Source organism: Hipposideros armiger, unplaced genomic scaffold (genome assembly GCF_001890085.2).
Source record: "Hipposideros armiger isolate ML-2016 unplaced genomic scaffold, ASM189008v1 scaffold_9, whole genome shotgun sequence".
NCBI lineage: Eukaryota > Metazoa > Chordata > Mammalia > Chiroptera > Hipposideridae > Hipposideros > Hipposideros armiger.
In genome coordinates, this window is record NW_017731359.1 from 1,308,828 (window position 1) to 1,328,884 (window position 20,057).

General features: G+C 39.4%; 1 protein-coding gene across 1 annotated transcript in view; it reads right to left on the reverse strand.

Moving 5' to 3' along the window:
• Positions 1–20,057, reverse strand: part of PKD1L3 (polycystin 1 like 3, transient receptor potential channel interacting) — a 77,790-nt gene that overhangs the window by 15,991 nt on the left and 41,742 nt on the right. Inside the window, 9 exon segments of the mRNA XM_019653721.1 lie at positions 962–1,147; positions 1,902–2,042; positions 9,637–9,736; positions 13,804–14,038; positions 14,130–14,322; positions 14,966–15,146; positions 15,626–15,825; positions 16,146–16,342; positions 19,797–19,943. Coding sequence (XP_019509266.1) covers positions 962–1,147; positions 1,902–2,042; positions 9,637–9,736; positions 13,804–14,038; positions 14,130–14,322; positions 14,966–15,146; positions 15,626–15,825; positions 16,146–16,342; positions 19,797–19,943 — 1,580 coding nt within the window.

Sequence of the window (20,057 nt, forward strand, 5' to 3'; positions counted from 1 at the left end):
AGGGCAGTGTCACTGGCCCTCATATGTGGGATCCGAACCGGGGCCCTCTGGCGTCCCAAGCCAGCTCTTAACCAACGCACCACTCGGCAGGCCCTGTACAAATTCTTTTAAATGCACCTCGTACACCTTTCAGAAAAAAACTAAATGTTTGCTGAGATGAACATGTCTTTTGAATTTCTTTCAGGAACCTAGGAGATGTTCCAAATGCAACATATTTCCAGAATACAGCTTACTTAACAAGATATAAAGTAATAATAGGACAAAGTGTTGGTAACTGGTGAAAAATAATGAACAAGAAGTGTTCGTTAGGAAAGAGATTTTTCAGCATTTTGCCAACACTGCCCAGGGCAAAGCATACCAATTCCTCTCAGTGGTGAGATTCTTTGAGGATACAAACCATACTATGCCCATCTTTTTATCATTCACTTCTAGGACAGCTCCCAAACATGAGATGTTCAATACGTATTTGTGGAACTGGACTGGATAACCACACAAGTTACAGACACGTCACAGACTTAAGAAAGACTGTATGTCAGGCAATATATCAAAATATAATCTGGTGTGGAGATCTTTCTGGTCACACTGTTTTCCTGATTCTGTGCTTACTGAACAACCTTCTCAGCTACGTGTGGTTCCCTCCTTCACAAGGAGTCAAACACTCCCAGGGATCACTCCCATTACTCTTCATGCTTTAAGTGAATAAACTCTCATTCTTGTTTATCAGCCTTTTGTGAGATTCACCAGTAGGAATCGGCCCCTTGGGCCTGATCACCCTTGACTGAAGAGACATAAACCTGAACCTGCTTAGATGATGTCCAGGGAGTGGATCCTTGGGGGGCCCATACAGGTGTAGCCATATTGAAAAAGTCGGCTGACCTTTCTCCAGTGTTCTAACGTGTCTTGGTAGGGGGTGTTTGGAAAATTCACTGTGCCCCACCTGGGCCCAGGACTGTGTTCTTACCTCTGTAATCCCCGTACAGGTTAGGGAGGAGGGTGTGACTGGCCCAGGGGTAGAAATGCTTAAGAAGTTTGATCTCTGAAAAACGATGAGAAAAGCTCTTCCGGAGAGCTTGATGGAGGTAAAATCTACTGGAGTTCTGTGCAGAGTAGACTGTAGTCATCAATAGGATAAGGAAGAGGATTTGTACTATTGTAGAAGAGGAAAAAAAATCACAGTTGAGCCTTTAGCTTAGAAAGCCTCTACAACTTTTCTTCATTTTTTCCTAAGTCTATATATAGACTTTTATAGGTCAAAAATCGACAATTTCATATGGCTCTACCTAATAATTGTAAAGAGATAAGCCAAAGTATTTGGCTCTTAGTGATATATATATATATATATATATATATATATATATATATTCCTTCCCAGAATTATTCTGTCACTAATTAGAAATTTTACTTAAAATCCCACACTAAAATTGTGTACTTTAGTTCCTAGAACTAAATGCCCCCAAACCTCTCTTCCCCTCCTCCCTCCATTCCCCCTCTCTACCTGTGTTCACCAGAAGAAAAAGCATGGTAAAAACAGAATTTGTCTTCTTTGGTTCAGGGAATCCAAACACTAGTGGTGTTGAACCCAATTACCTTGTACTTACAGGATAGCCATTTTTCAAAGCACATTCATTTTTCCTCCACCCTGTCAATTATGTAGATCTTTTTGTTGTTATATTTTGTAGGTAGAGAAGGTAACTTATCCAAGCACTCAGAGCTCAAGACTCCAAGTTCAGGAATCTTTCCATTTACTATACCACCTTGTTTACTGGAATCTAGAATTTTTAAAGGTAATTATCTTAAAATGCCTTTCCCCAGTGAATATTTTCCATTTTATTCCCACTCTCACTCTCCTTGCTGGGAAACGTGCTGCAGTACGAACATGCTACCATTAATTATCTCCATACCCAAAATATCTCCTGTCAGCTTGAAGAGTTTTTTTTCTTTCAAGGTTCTTTCTGGGAGCTTCACTGAACTGTTCATAGTTGGGGCTACATAGATGGGGTTCTTCTTATCTCTTGATCCAGGTAATGATGAAGAACATTTTGCTGTCAAAAATTCAAATATAGGCAAAAAAATGTTATATTCCATTAAGCAGTTACTAACATTTATTGAGAATCTACTATGAGATGATGAATGCTCAAGAAACAAGAAAGTTAATTAAGCAGCGCTTCTCAAGCTATCATGAAGGACTTCTTTAAAAACATTCCAGTCCATCAAAGACTGGTACTTTTGTAAAATACAATAAAAATTAATTACTAGAAAAATGAAATAGAACAGAGGCCTATAAAATTCAAGCTCCATTTTGAAAATTAGATTCATAGGCCTAAAATTAGTCTGCCCAACTGCTATAAAAGTTTATAAATTTGCTTACTCTCAATTTCTGTACTTACCTTGGACTGGAAACAAACAGTTCTAGTCCGTGCACCATGTGTTGCAAGCTCTGTTTTAGAGCGGTGCTGCTCAAATTTTAATGTGTATGGGAATCATCTGGTAATTTTGTTAAATGCAAATTCTGGGGTGAGGTCTAAGATTCTGCATTTCTGACAATTCCAGGATATGCCAATATTACTAATCATAACGTTTACCGCCAGAGAACATCCTATTTTACATTCTATTTGAAGTGACACTGGTGCCTTATCACTCACTGAGGAAGTCGAACAGAACGACTTTACTTCCTGTTTTAAAAGTGGAATCACTTCCACTCCTCATTGCACTAACCTATATTCAAAACTGTATAGGAAATTCTGGATTCAACCTCTGCCTACTTCTTGATCTAATGTTTTTCTATGACTAGCATACATAATAGCATTTATAGTAAAAATGCCTCTCTATGGCCTCCATTTATGACTTCCAAAAGCACATGTGGAAGCTCCCATCGCTGGTTCTAGTTCTTGCAGCTGTTATTACTTACACTAGGGGGCTATGGTATGCCGTGAGTTACAATAATGCTAACCCCCTAACTTTATAGCATACCCCTTCCTAATACTACCCTTATGAGCATAATTATAACCAGTTCTATCTGTATACGCCAAACAGATTTAAAAATTACTCATTGCATACTCTCCTGTCAGCCATGTAGCACTAGTAATTGGAGCTATCCTTATTCAAACACCATGAAGCTACACAGGAACCACTGCCCTGATGATCACACATGGCCTTACATCCTCAATACTATTCTGCCTAGCAAACTCAAATTATGAACAAATTATGAACTATAATTTTAGCTGGCAGCCTACAAACAATTCTTCCACTGATAGCAGCATGATGACTACTAACAAGTCTTACTAATCTAGCTTTACCCCCAACAATTAATTTAATTGGAGAATTATTCATAGTTATGTCAACATTCTCATGGTCTAATATTTCTATCACTCTTATAGGAGTTAACATTGTTATGTTATTACATACTAATTATGACACAATGAGAAAAACACACACATCACATTAACATTAAACTATCTTTCTTACAAGAAAATACCCTCATAACAATACGCTTGCTGCCCCTCCTCCTCTTATCCTCCAACCCCAAAATCGTTTTTGGGAACTTTGTACTATAAATACAGTTTAATGAAAACAAGAGATTGTGAATCTAATAATAGAAACTAAAAATTCTATTTACCGTAAAAGTATGCAAGAACTGCTAATTCATGCCTCCATATATAACCGTAAGGATTTTTCAAACTTTTAAAGGGTAGGAGTTATCCACTGGTCTTAGGAACCAAAAAACTGGTACAACTCCAAATAAAATAAAATAATGAGTCTATTTGCCTCCTCAATACCAATTTCTCTACTTATACTAATCCCATTAGTCATAGCAGCCACCTCTAATATCTAGAAAAGCAAGATGAATCTTCATTATATAAAAATTACAATTTCATACGCCTTTATCACTAGCCTAATCTCAATAATATTTATCTAATCAGGCTAAGAAATAATAGTCTCAAATTGACATTGAATTGACTATTCAAACTAAAAATAACACTTAGGTTCAAGCTAGACTACTTCTCAATAATATTTATACCAGTAGTACTATTTGTCACATGATTATCACAGAATTCTCAATGTGATATATACACTCACCCTAAATTTAACCTATTTTTAAAATATGTCCTTTTATTTCTCATTAAAATACTAATCTTAGTCACTGCTAACAATCTTTCAATATTCATTGAATGAGAAGGAGAAGGAATATTCATTGGATGAGAAGAAGAAGGAATTATATCATTCTTACTAATCAGGTGATGACATAGTTGAACACACAAACACTGCAGCTTTTCAAGCAATCTTATAAATCAGAGCCATCAGATTTATTATGCCAGTGGCATGATTCTTGTTCAGTTTTAACTCAAGAGATTTTCAACAGATTTTACTCAACCTTAACAATACGAATTTCCCACTGGCTGGGCTCCTCCTAGCTGCAAGCTGGAAAATCTGCCCAATTTGGTCTTCACCCATGACTTCTGCTACAGGAGGCCCCACACCCATCTCGGCCCTACTCCACTCAAGTATAATAGTCATAGCAGGCATCAGGCATCTTCCTAATCTGATTTTACCCATTAACAGCTGGTGATCACAAGCGAGTTTTTAACCAGCTGAGCCACTCGGCCGGCCCTTTCCTACTCATCTTAATTAATGAAAATAACCCTCCCCTAACAAACTGTTAAACATCTCTTAGTTGGAAGCATCTTTGCTGGTTTATTTCCAACAATATTTCCCCAACACCTATTCCATAGAGAACTATGCCTTATTATCTGAAACTATCAGCCCTAGCTGTAACTGTACTAGGCTTTGCTCTGGCACTTGAACTCAACCTTACAACACAAAATCTAAAATTATCCTTCAAGCCTATTCAAATTCTCTGACCTCCCTGGATATTTTCTATCATACACCGTCTCCCACCATTAATGAACTTATTAGCAAGCCAAAAATCAGCATCACTATTACTTGACCTAATCTGACTAGAAAACGTTTTATCAAAATCAATCTCCCAATTCCAAATAAAAACTTCTACACTAGTGTCCAACCGAAAAGGCCTAGTCGTATTGTACTTCTCTTTTCTCATTACACTGACCCTAAGCCTGATTATACTTAGTTTTCATGAGTAATTTCTATAATAATGACTCCACTAAGCAAGGATCAACCAGCAACCACTACCTATCAAGTACCATAACTACATAAAGCAGCAATACCCATAGCTTCCTCCCTGAAAAAATCCAGAATCCCCTGTATCATAAATAACCCAACCCCCAGCCCATTAAACTTCAATACAACCTCCACCTCATTTTCTAGTACATGACATTCATATATACCTTCTATACTTAAACCAGAGAGATATGCTCCCAGGACAGTTTTAGATACTCATATCTCAGGATATTGTTCATTAGCCATAGCAGTTTTAGCCAAAGACTACCAATATTCTCCTTAAATAAATTAAAAATACTATCAAGCCAAAAAAGACCATTTAAAATGCATTACAATCCCACAGCCAAACCTTTCCCTCACAATCAATCCAAGTCCCACATAAATTGGTGAGGGGTTTGAAGAAAACCTACAAAACTAACCATAAATTAATATTATGTATTAAAATAAATACATGACATTATTCTTACATGAGATCTATCCATAACCAGTGACATGAAAAATCATCAATGTATTTCAACTATAAGAACAGTAATGACCAACATCCTAAAATACTCCCACTAATTAAAATGATCAACAACCCATTCATTGACCTACCAGCCCCATCACATATCTCCTGATGATGAAGCTTTGGATCCCTTCTAGGAATCTGCCTAGCCCTGCAAAGCCTAACAGGACTTTTCTTAGCTCTGCATTACACACCAGACACTATCACTGCTCTCTTCCATAACCTGCATCTGCTGGGACGTAAACTGCGGCTCAATTATCCAATATCTACATGCGAGTGGAGCGTCCTTATTCTTTATCTGCCTGTGTTTACACGTGGGATGAGGCCTATATTATGGATCTTACACATTCACAGAGGCCTGGAACATGGAAGTCATTTTATTAGTTACTGTAATAGTGACAGCACTGATAGGTTGTGTACTATCATGACATCAAATATCTTTCTGAGGGGCAAAAGTCATTACAAACCTTTCGTCAATCCCTTACCTCTGAACCAGCCTTGTCGAGTGAGTCTGAGGAGGATTCTCAGTCGACAAAGCCACCCTCAGCCGATTCTTTGCCTTCCACTTCATCCTTCCATTTATTACCTCAGCTCTAGTAAATGTACTTCTACCATTCCTTCATGAAACAGGATCCAACCACCCAACAGAAATCCCGTCCAACAGACAAAATTCCGTTCTATCTGTACTACACGATCAAAGATATCCTAGGACTTTTACTCCTAATTTTAACATTATTCACATTAGTCCTATTTCCACCTGATCTCCTAGGAGACCCAGACACCACCTATACCCCAGCCAACCCCCTAAACACTCCACACACATTAAGCCAGAACGGTATTTCCTATTTGTCTATGCAATCCTACGATCCATTCCCAACAAACCAGAAGCATACTAGCCCTAATTCTCTCCGCCTTAGTCCTAGCCATTATCCCAGAACACCATACATCAAAACACCGAAGCACAGCCTTCCCACCCCTCAGCAAGTGCCTGTTCTGACTGCTAGTAGCAGGCTTACTAATACTGATGTAAATTGGGGGACCAGTTGAACAGCCATTTATCATCATTGGCAAACCAGAATCTATTCAATGCTTTTTCCTTATTCTTGTACTAAGGCCCCTCACAAGTATTAGAGAAAACTATTTCTGAAAATGGAGAGTCTCTGTAACATATCTAGTACCTCGGTCTCAGAAACCAGAGAGAAGGGAAGCAACAGTTTCCCCTAGGACTCAACAAAGAAGCCCAAGTTCCATTGTCAATACCCAAAGCTGAAATTCTACTTAAACTACCTGAAGCACCCTATATGAGTGGCATAAAATTAATCTTACGTACTATGCCAGTATCGAAATATTTTACAAATTCACCCATCACTATGCATTTTGTGCATTAAACTATATGCCACATATATAATACATAAATGATATATAGTATATACTTATGTATAATCATATATTATTTACTCCATACATATAAGCATGTATGAAGGTGTGATAAAATGTCGCATGTTTAAATTAAAAAAAATTTATTACAGAAGATACATTGCCATTAATCCCCCTCAAAACACTCCCCCTTGCTTCAAACACACTTATCTCATTGTTCTTGCCACTTTCTGAAGCAGTTCTGGAAGTCCGCTTTCGTGGGTGTCTTTATTTGTGCTGTCATGGCTGCCTCGATGTTCTAAAGTGACTCAAAGCATTTACTTTTCATGGTCATTTTGACTTTGGGGAAGAGCCAGAAGTCACATGGTGCCAGATCCAGTGAATAAGGTGTATAAGGACACACTGTAATGTTTTTATTTGACAGAAATTGCCGTACCAGAAGCAATGTGTGACACGGAGCCTTTCCGTTGTGATCACAAAACACGGTGAATGCTGCTGCCGAATACCATCCAATGGAAAGGCAGGGATCTTCAATATGGGAAGTGGCGTGTCAAACCTTAGTAACAGTGTATGACAAATTTCAACTTGTTCAGTGCAGTCAGTTGTGTGTGAGCTATAGTTGAGAGAAGGTGTGTTTTAAAGTGTGCCATAAATCATCCTCCATCATGACAATACTCCGTGTCACACATTGGTTCTGGTGTATGGCAATTTCTGTAACAAACATTACGGTGTGTCCTCACTCACCTTATTCACTGGATCTGGTACCATGCGATTCCTGGCTCTTCCCCAAAGTAAAAATGATTCAGGACATCAAGGCAGTCATGACAGAGTAACTAAAGACACTCACGAAAGAGGACTTCCAGAACTGCTTCACAAAGTGGCAAGAACAATGGGATAAGTGTGTTCACAGCAAGGCGGGGTATTATGAGCAGGATTAAAGGCAATGTGTCTTTTACTGTAATAATTTTTTTTTAATTTAAACATTCACCGTATTGTCTGATCACACCTCATACATCAATCTATATATATTACATAATACATAACTGGTTCTTGGACATACATTTAACTTTATCACATGCATATCTATATCACAATAATGTCTGTTATTACATAGTACATATTATTGATTTTACATACCACATTAAACCAAATCATTTCCAGTCAACAGGTGTATTACAGCCTATAAACAGTTCTTTTTTTTTTTTTTTTTTTTTTTTTAGCTGAGCCATCCCGCCACCTGTTGGCAGCTCACGGCTACTCAGCTCGGGCTGACTCGAACCGCTGTTGCTCAGAGCTCAAACTCTTGAGCGAGCTCTTAACCAACTGAGCCACTCAGCCGGCCCTTTAAACAGTTCTTAACTACCAAGCCCTGAGAAACCAGCAACACTTCCACAAACGTACCCGCTCTTCTCACCCCAGGCCCATCAATCATGAGGGTCTATATATGAGCTGCAAACATCTGATCTTATTTTGGGACCATGTCACCTAAAGTCGCCCACTCTTTCTCCTTAAATAAGCCATCTCAGTGGGTTAGTGACTAAGCAGCCTAGCTGACACACAACTGTGATGTCATGCCTCTGGTGTTTTTGAAATTTTGGGTATGCTAGAATTCAGGGGGAGGAGGGGAGGGGTACAGGAGAGAGTGGGGACGGGGTTGGGGAAGGTATCAAGAGGAAGTAACATTTGATATTTGTTTTGAAGTATTATCATCAGATAGAGCTCTCCAGATGGACAAGAAAAAAATAAGTCATTTTAGGCAGTTGAGAACAGCAATTCAAGAGCATGGAGAAATGAAATAAGGACTAAAAAGGCTTACAGTTGGCTTATTAATATTTTTAATTTCATAAGGAATGGGGTGTGCCTACCCCTTAGTAGCGTGTCCACTGCTGAGCTTAAGAAATCAGTCACTGCTAACACAGTCTGTTTTGTACCTCTGTGGTGGTATCATTGGTTTCCTTCAGAGAGGTAATCCTCTCCTGAATTTTGGAGTTCATAATTTCCATGCATTTATTCATAAAAAAAATCCTCTAAGCAAGACATGCATTATTTTGCATGATTTAAAATATTTTTCTGCCCTGCACTGTGTTTGTGCGGCTTGTCCACGTATTGAGTAACTCTAGTCAATTACAAGGCAGACTCCCTCAGGCTTGGTGACTGAATGTGAGGACTAAGACAGGAATTTAGGATGACTCTGACATTTTGAGAGAATGGCGACGCTCTTAATGGATATGAGAAAATATAGTGAAGTAGTAATATATTTGTGGGGCAGGCAAGTACGCATGTGGAGAGCATGCTTAACTTGAGATGCCTGCAGGCATTCAGATGAAGATGGTGAGCAGCTGGCAACAGCACGTGGGGCTCAGGAGTGAGGACGATTGAGGAGACCCAGAACTCAGGTGAGAGATGGAGCACTGAGGGAGAGGGTGACAGGGCCTCGGGAGGAATGTGGAAGGAGTTACTAGTTGGCCTTGGGCACAGGGGGAGGAGCAACCAGCTGATTAAAGACCCCCCAATGGACAAAACCACCTGAGTCAGTGAGTCAGCTATAAGCACTGTTCTGATATCATCCGCCCTTTGCAAAATGAGATATTAATACTTAGAACTATTTGAATTACCTGAGAGTGCCAAGATCCTCTTTGTTTGTTGTTCCTTCTCTTTGGCAAGCCACGGCATCCTGTTCAGAATCAGTGAAAATAACAATGTGAGGACGATTACCTAGATAGGAAAATCATAGGAGAAACTAATGAGTAGGTATTACAGGATCCAAGGTGACATTATCATGTAAAAGTGAAGGTGTTATTAATCAATTTCGATTATTTGGCCATTTTTATGGAAAACTGAGGATTAAACAAATTCATAATTGTTTTTGCATAATCATGGGGACTTGGAAGGGTCCCAAGTATCTAAATAAACGCTAGTATTTGTATTTTTGCCTGTAGTCCTTAATCTGCTTGGCTAGGAAAGCTTAAACCAGGGGTGTCAAACCCAATTAAAACACGGGCCATTTGGTGCAACAGGCAAGGTTCACACGGGTCACATCACATTTACAAATTTTGTTAAATTTATATTCTGAAGTGAGGATTCAGGAATATGGATAGGATAATTAAAACACTATATAATTGCTTTTATTTAAACATTTATTTTATTTAATGTATTTATAAAACAAAAATTATTCTTTTTTACCCGAGTGCTCTTTTTAACCTTTTCGCTATTGGGATCTGTTTACATTACGTGACACTGAGAGTGGCACACATATCGCTTCCAAACGTCGCCGGAACTGAGTCAGCGCGTTTATACATGCCCACAGGCCCCCAGGAAAGGCACTGGGCCACGTGTATACTCATCTTCAGTAGTTAAAGGGTTAACGAGAGAATTGTGTGTACGGTATTGCCTCGATCTCCCCTAAGCACTATTTTCTTCATAACAATTTTTTCTATTTTCATTTTATTTCAGAGCATCGTGGGCCACAACAAATTACCTCGAGGGCCGCATGTGGCCCGCGGGTCGCCAGTTTGACACCCCTGGCTTAAACTATTAAATGATTTGTGATGATCTAAATTGTTCAATAACACCTGTCTTTGGAAGTCCTTTGATGAGCTAGACTGGAGAAGCTACACTTCAAAGTTCCAAGGATTAAATCTGTTTTGCTAAAGAAGTCATGAAATCTTAGAATTGAATACAACCTTAAGTATTCCCCACTCCTTAAATTTCCATGGAGGAGGAAAGTGCTCCATTCCTCGGGAGAATAAAGGGACGGTGATATTCCACACACCCCTGCCCCACCTGACCTCACTGGGTAGAATCTGTGCAGGTGTTCCCTCCCACTTTCCTGGTGGACTATCCGCAGGTGGATCCATTCTGCTCTGCCCGGGCTTCCCAGGGGTGGGCCCAGTGGGCCAGGGCCAGGCCTCAAGCCTAAAGAGGGTGTGAGGATCCTCTGGTTGCTTCTACTTTTGTAGTTTAATGGGTTTCAGGCATAAATCTTGGGTGTGTCTGCTCTGCCAACTTAAGGTCGCCCTCTAGTGGACTGGCCGGAAGACTAGACTCGGGGGAAAGTAGTAGAATGTACACCTGGCTACGGGTCCAACTGAAATCTCCCCTGAACAGCTAGCAGCGGTTTGTACTTGATGCAATCACTCACAGTTAACATACCACGGTAACTGAGGTTTGGACTGTGTTGCTGGGAAGCTGTTATTTAACTAAACCATGCTAACTGGAATTTAGGCACAGTGAAACAGAGCAAAGACAGGACTGCCGGAATTCAGGCACGTATCACCGGACATTCTTATACCATGATCACACTTAAGGAAATTATCAATAATTTCCTAAAATAGCCTATCCATATTAAAAATGACTCATTTATTCCAAATATCCAGAACAGTCCTACTCCATTCCTATTTTTTATGATGTTGACTTTTCCAAGAAACTAGATTTGTTACTCAGAATGGCACCAATCCAAGTGTGACCCAGGGACCATCAGCATCACCTCGGAACTCATCAGAAATGCAGTCTTGGGCCCCATCCTGGAACTGCTATCCTCTATTTCAGTGTGTCTTTTAAAATTAATTATGCCTGGAACTAGTTGAGGCCTTTCAGTAAATTAGTATTCCTTTGCATTAGTGGAATTTTTTCCATTGTTTATTACCACTCCTATTAACTGCATGCTGGTTACCCTAGACCTACTGTCTATGTGCCTATTTCTTTATGATTTCAACATTTTTATATATGTTTTATGTTTTATATTATTTTATTTGATCTTCCTGGTCACCAATTTGGGTCTCAATAGTGACATTTTCTCTTTCAACTCAACTTCTGAACTTTAGAATTTGTAAATCACATTTTTCATTTCCTGAAAGCCTTTGTTTGTGTCTGATATACAATAAGCCCTCACTTAAAATCACAGATAGGTTCTTGGAAACTGTGACTTCAAGTAAAACCACATAACGAAACTAATTTTACCAGAGGCTAATTGATAGAAACAAGAGTTACGTTCCTACAGCATATTTCTGATCACAAAAACAACACCAAACTTCTAAATAAAGACCGAAAACACTTCTAAAGTTAAACATTGATATAAATGTAAGCTCTACATACATTTAAAAAAGATTAATAAAAACCAATGACAATTATTTTCCAACCTGCTTATTATTTTCCAACGTGCTTATTCCAGTTCCAGGTCCTGGGTGGTTGGAGCCTCTCCCCATAGCTCAAGGCACAGGGTGGGACCCCACATGAACAGGACGCCCCTCCATCACAGGACCACTCACACCCCCACGCACTCACTCAGTCTGGGACGAGGTAGACATGCCATTCACCTCACGTGAACAGCAATGGGATGGGGGAGGAAACTGCGTACCTGGAGAAAACCCATACAGGCATGAGGAGAATGTGCAAACTCCACATAGAAAATAGCCCTGGCCGTGAATCGATTTTTCCTCATCAACATTATAATAAAACAATGTTGAACGAAAAGATAGTATTCGAGGATCTGCTGTAATGGAATCACCTTAAGGGCTCTTGTTAGTTTTTAGTCTGTCTCCTCCAGCAGTTTTTAAAAATTCAGATCCACCTACACCTTGTACTTGGTCTCTCTGCTACGATCAGTGGGTCTCAAACAGGGCTGTACATTGGAATCACCTGGGAAGCTTTAAACATGTTGGGCCTCGGAGCCCATCTCCAGAAATTACGATTGAATTGGTTTGGAGTGATGCCTGGGAATCAGGGTTTTAAACTTTGCTTGAGGGAGCTCAGGCCCATCTTCTAGGGCTCTTAAAGGAGAGGCAATCCTGTCACCAAGATCCAGAGTATTGGAAACTCTATAGGACAAACAACTTGGTTTCTTTAACAAATATAATGTGAGAATAATAGCAAGAATAGAGAGTGAGAGAAAGGGAGAAAGGGAGGGGGAACCTGTAGATTAAGTATTAAAAATACTTAAGAGACATAGCAACTAGTTGCAACACATGGGCCTTATTTATATCTTGATTTGAACAAAACAACTTAAAATAAACATTTGAGACAACTGGAAAAAATCTGAACACTGAATTTTTAAAAAATTGTATAATAGACATAACAAAAAACTTACCATCAACCTTTTTAAAGTGTATAGTTTGGTAGTGTTAAGTACATTCATATTGTTGTGTGGCTATTAAGTAATTATTGCTAATTTATTTAGGTGTGATGATGGTTTTATGTTTTTTTTATATTTATAATACATATTTATAAATAAAATTTATAAATATTTATATTTATATTTTTTTATATTTATGTTTTAAAAAGAGGAGTCCCTATCTTTTAGAAATATACAGACAAATATTTATGGATAAAACATGAAGTCTGGCATTTTTTCTTCAAAATAGGTGAAACAAGATTGGCCATGAATTGGTAATTGTTGGAGCTAGGTAATACAACTTTAGGATTCACCATACTATTTCCTACACACTTTCCTGTAGGTTTGACATTTTCCTTAGTTAAAAGTTTTTAAAGTTTTATGTTGCTTTTTTTTTCCAAAGTAGTTTGTTGTCAACTGATTTTTTTTTTAACTCGTCCCTCTTAACTTCCCAATCCTTTTCTGCTATACTTCTACTAGTCTATCAGTCCTTGTTTTTGTTTTTTTATGACTACTTCACACATATTCCTAACAAATTTTGTTTCTTGGGAGATCAAATTGTCAGAAACATTAAGCATCTTGGATTGATACTGATGGACCTTAGTTTTCCAAGCTCCCTGCAACTGTAATGGTTCCTCCCATGCTGGTGTAACCTGGCCCGTTTTGCACGTACCTTTACTGGCTGGATGATGAAGATGTTTTGAAGCACTGATAAAATCAATGAAATGACCCAGCTACTGGCTTGATCTTTGTTTAGTTCCAGGCTATAAAGTGCTGTGAAAAAGGCTGTGGCCAGGCTAGTGACACCCAGGAAGAGCCAGCAGATATAAGTCAACCATCCGGACAGGCCATTAGAGGTGGACTTCTTCCCTTCTTCTGGGCTCAGGATGGGGAAACTGGTTGCCTCCCTTAAGAAGTTGAAGTAATAATCTCATAAGCAACAGCGGAGAATGGGTAGGAAGATTACAGGTGACACAGAAAGTGGGTGTGGTGCATTACCTGGATGGCCCTTGCTCTGTGGGATGCATGTGTGTTTCCAGGAGTTCCTGGAGTTTTTGCAGTTGGCTGGTTGCATCTAGGATGTCAGCAGGCTGGTCAACCTGGGTGGGACCCAGTGTGCGTAAGTGAGATTGCAGCCTCTGCACAACTCTGAGCAGGTAATAGCAGAAATGATGGTGGTTTTCAGGAATCACTGAAAATATATTCCAGGTTCACACATTAATAAGCAGAAGATTTCAATAAATAGTAATAACTGGTAGAGTTTAGCAATTCATTAATTGATGATGAGGTTGAATTTCCCAGTCAATAGAGGTGGGACCCAGCATCTATAATATTATTGTCTTCTCTGAGCATGCTGATAAAATTTGTAACAATTTGTAAAATCCTATGCTTTGAGCTATAGACTTTTAAAAGCTGATTGAGCTTTTTCACAACTGCAGGACATGTGACCTATACTAGATAAGTGCCCAGGAGGCCCAAACTCTATTCAAGAATCCATAAATGGTATCATCTCACCATTCTGTAGAAGAAAAAGAATTGACAAATGTCAATAGCCTCCAACAAAACAGATGACATATAGGGGTTTGGTACAGAGAATGTTTTGTGGGTTTTTCCTTAATCCTTTACTTCGTAGCACCAGATAAACGGTCTCAAAAACCATCAGAGGGATCACAGTATCAGCTCAATATTGGAAGCTTAAGGAAATTAAAACAAGCAGAAGGTTGAGCTGTGCCTGTTGGTTATGCTGACAGGTAAGGATGAGTAAGAAAGTAAGAGACATGCCAGGGACTGGGAGGCAGAGAAAAGATTTGTCACTAAAACCTACTGAGCTTTACCATTTGCCCAGCAAGGTTCTGCCTGCTGATGACAGCCTTGACCCTCCAAGTGAGAACCAATGAGGCTGGATAAAAGTGTCACCAGCTGGTTAATGTTGTAAGAACTCCATGAAGATTGTTCATACTCGAAGAGCAGGTACGTGTTTCTCCTGAGCAGAAATCCCACAGTTTCCTTCAATTCCTGAATGAAGAACCAAGATAAGAAAAAGTCAGTCTGTTTTACATTAATCCAGGACTGGTAGCAATAACAGACGGTAATAAGGTTGTTTCTTTCCTCAGAGGCACATTTGATTACTGTAAAGAAACTCCATTTTTCATTTTTCTCTACTTTTTAAAAAAGAAGTCGCTTCCCAGTAGCTTCAAAACTAGTTTTATGAGAGAATATAGAATGAAAGAAGAAGGGATAGTTTGATCAAACATCAAAGCTAGAACAACTCCAGAGTAGTACATTCTGCACTCACATTCAGTCCTCAGAATACTTCATAATCAGGAGAAAAACTAGAGGCAGGATGGATCACAACCCAGGGGACAGGAATTAGGGGAAAGCTAGTACGGTTCATAGACCTGAGAGCCTTCTAGGAGAGCCTTTTCACTGGTCCTTTCCACTAAATGGTGAAAGGGAGCAGGCAATTTACCTGTCAAATTTCATACCAGGCTTACCTCAACTACCTTTGTGAGAGAAAGAGGCTCAAAAGAAGCATCTGAGGGACGGGAGGCCTGGATGGGAGGAAACGGAGGCAGCAGTTCTTGTGGTTGAATCAACGGGAAGAGCCGCCCAATTATAAGGTTGACTGGGAAGATAATGACAGCAGTTTGGATGCTGATAAGCAGTTCAGACCAGGTCACAGCAAATGGACCCACTGAAAGAAAAGCATCACATCAACCTTCCTCTCCAACCATTGAAATCATCAGCAAGTCATGCCTTTCCAAGGTTTAAGTGTTTATGCAGCAATTTAATTATGATTATTAAGGGTAGAAAATGATCATGTCAGTAAAGATCCTGACGTGTTCCTAAGGCTGCTTCACTTATTAATGAATGAGAACAGTGAAAACATGTGTTAGTATTCTAATGCTAGGGCTGCAAAGGGGAAACAAAGGCTCATCACGATTCTGTTTCTAGCCTGAAGGTAAGGAGAGTGGACCCCATACCACAAACAAACACAGTCGGGCTCATCCGTACCTTGCTCATCTCTCCTGGCAGTGGCACTGTTTATCTTCCAGAACATCACATTAATGACCATGTTGCAGAGCAGGAGGGTCATGCAGCAAGTGAGCCGCTGGACTCTGGTAAACTGGTTCCAGGGATGTCGAGTTGCAATCGAGAGCCACAGATAATCCTGGGTGAACTTTTCTACAATCATGGAGGAGAACAGGTGCCTAAAAAGATCCATCAGCACAGGAAAGACATGAGAGTTCATTGTGAAAGTGCCTTAGACCCAGACATGGTTTGCCTGGCCCAAATACAACAAGCCACGTAGCAACAACGCGGCCACTGTTCCACACCTCGGTGAAGAAGCTTTCAGATGACAGACAATATGATTCTTTTATTATTTTAGGGTAAAAAGTTTCTGAGGATCAGGTAAATTTATGTTGTATGAGATTTTAAAATTAAAAGCTGTTGTTTTAGCTTTATAAGAATTTTGATAAATATTTTTACTCTTCAAAAGTTTGCATTAGGCTTCTACTCAAGACAGTTTGGTAAATACATGTTTTGAGCACCATCTCTATTCCAAAAGTGAAGGAACTATAAATAAGATATAAAAATCAAGAACCAAAAATATTGGCTGGGCTTAAAAACAAATACTTACCTGTGAGGAAGCGAAATGGGATGAGAAAACGGGGGGAAGAAGCCACGGGCTTATTAAGCTCCAGGTCTGGAGTGGACATGGGTGGGAGTTTGACTCTTGTAGGGTGACTGGAACTAATAATGTTCCATAGGCTGGGGGAAAGGGGGATAGAAACCAACTTCACTGCTTGAAGCCAACGTTGAGGCTGCAGCTCATGCAAAGATACTACAGAACAGAAAATTGCCGTAGAGCTACACATTTGTAGGTAGTGAAGTGGGCAAAAGAGGACAGCCCTATGACTGGAATTGAGCCAAGAGAGCCACTGGCTCATGGAAAGATCTGCAATAGCCCTAATTCCATTAATTTCATTGAGAATAGGAGCTCTAAAATGCTACAATATAATAAGGCCTAGTTCTAGACATGTGGAGGGTTGGATGGAAACAGCAGCAAAACTACTAGTCAGGAATGAGGGTGGAGAGAGATTGAGACAGACTGAGAGAGAGGGGGGGGAGGAGAGCACGAGCGAGCACCGGTTGGGGGGGGAGATATTTAGATTTAACTATAAAAATCACTCAAAATGAATATACAACCCCAAATTCCTGATCACAGAAGAAATCTAATGCTGAGAAAGGCAGCCAACATAATCAATAATCAGTCCAGAAGAAATTAATTTTATAGGACATTGTGACAGATTTTAAAATAAGTATTTCAGGTTGCTCAAAGATACAAGTAAAGAAATAATATTCACTTAAGGAGAATACAACAAAAAAGAAAGAAAATAAATACTCAAGAGTAGTTTAAAAACATGAAGGATAGTTTGAGAAGCTCCAACACACAGTAAGGGAATGTCAGATGAGCAGTATTTCCAGACTTTGAGAATTTTTCTGAGAAATTTTCAGAATTAAAGATATGATTCTGCATATTAAAAGTACAGTCTATGTTATATGTACTTTACCACAACAATTTTTTTTAAAGTCCCTTCTGAGTACCAAACAGGATAAAAACTAAATCCACAGTAAAAAGGATTATAGTAAAATTTGGAACATCAAGGATAAAGATAAAATATTAAAAAGAGACAAGGCAGTATACTTTAAAAGAATAACAGCTAGACTGACAGGAGACTGACACATCAGAGGCAGTGTTGGAAGGCAGTTCTCCATGAATACTTCACATCTAGGCACTAATAAAAAGTTGGCTTCTGGACTACCTTTGAAGGTATGTTGGTATAAGCAGACAGCCCTGGAAAGATAGAGACAGTGTCTGTCTTTGGAGCAAATTTACTTGAATTTCCAGATTGTAAAGACAGAGCCGCTCCCCTCCCCAGAGACATTCTAGGGTAATAAAGGTAGAGACACCTTCTTATCACACCTTGAGAGATTTACTTATATTTCAAGGTAACAAAGATAATGTCTCAACCCACAGGGGAGAATAGGCAGGTTTTCCAGCAGCCCCTCTGTCAGATCAGTCTCCTAGTCTTGGGATTTCTGTTTTGTGATGTATGTCCACTGCATGGGACCTGACACAAAATTATTACTTGGTGGGCTACTAAATTATCTAAATCTATCTGGGTCAGAGAAAATGGTGAGGTGAAGACCTCTGAAAATTCTCCCCTCCATGAAAGCAATGATAAAACTTCTTTTAAAAAGCCAGAATCAAAATTTTCATAACTCTGGTAAATAACCAAAGATCTGTAGCAACCTGGGAGTATTTATTCATGAAAAATGGCTGAATAACAGTAAGAACAGTGAGAGCTTTGTGGCACTTTAACCCATCTCCCTTTCTCTAGCTCTATGGGAACCTTGAAAACAACACTCTTCAATCACAGTGAAAACTAGCAGCCTGGCAGCCACTAGAGGGGGCAAGACAGGGTTGGAACTCCTTCAAAGCCTCATTCCTGGAAGACTGTTTATGTGACCTGTCTGATGGTTTCCTGGAAAACCCCACTTGCAAGGCTGTCCTCATTTGGCCTGTGTGCTCACCCACTGCAAAATGCATTTTTCCTGTGGGCACTGCCAAAACTATTCAGAGGCAATTGTTTAACTTCACAGCTGCCTGATATGGTGGACAAATAACTGGCTAACCAAAAAGCTAAAATGAAAAAACTGGAAAATGAGAAGTCCAGAGGAGTTCTGGAAAACTCTGACATATGGCCACACCCACGCCCAGGGCTGTGTGTAGGCTCAGGAAATACCAGAGAGGGCCCTAAGCTTTCAGTGAGCAGGAAGTGAGGGTTAAGGCAGTGCTGTAAATTGCCTTGCTGAGTGTTGAAGGCATGTGACAACATGCACACAAAGCCCTTCAGTAACAACCGGGAGACTTACTGGTTCGAGGCATTTAAATCTCTGTCCAACTGTTAGCTGACCACTCAACTAACTCAGCAGAACCTTCATTTTCCAAAGATGACAAAGAATGACAGACTTTATAGAATTAGTTCAGAAAAGTCACTAAACAACAACAAACACTGAGAATAACAAATGCTTGGGGAGGGGAAGGAAATCTGTTTTCTAGAGTTGCCATAGTCTGTTATTTAAAATGTCCAGTTTTCAACAAAAGATCACAAGACATGCAAAAAAAGTATGGTATGTGCGTGTGCACACACACACACACACACACACACACACACACACACACACACACACAGAGCAGTCAATAAATTGTCCTTGAGGAAGCCAAGACACTAAACTTCAAAGACAAAGATTTCAAATCAGCTATTTTAAATGTGTTCAAAGGACTAAAGGAAGCCATGTCTGAAAAACTAAAGGAAATGAGAATAATGTCTTGCCAAATAGAAAATATCAATAAAGATACATAGATTATTTAAAAAAAGAACCAAGTAGAAAGTTGCAATTGAAAAATACAATAAATAAAGTGAAAAATTCACTAAAGAGGCTCAACAACAGATTTGAGCAGGCAGAAGAAATAATAAAAAAACTTGAGGATAGGTCACTTAAAATCATCCAGTCTGAAGAACAGAAAGAAAAAAGAATGAAGAGAAATGAACAGAGCCTCAGAGATTTGTAAACACCATCAATTCCCAACAATACCTAAAGGAAAAGAGTTCTTTCTTTGAGACTGGTGTGAAGACCCGGTCACGCTCGCAGTTTCCAAGGTCCACGGCCAGCCAACAATTGCACAGGAAATGCCATTTTCTTTTACCTGCCATGTCACTGACAATTACTTGGTTTACATACCTAAAGTAAAATGAAGATAATCATGTTAGGGAGGTGGGCACGAATCAGTTGCTGTAATAAGTAATCCCATGGAAACAACCATCAATGGATGAATGGATAAAGAAAATGTGGTGT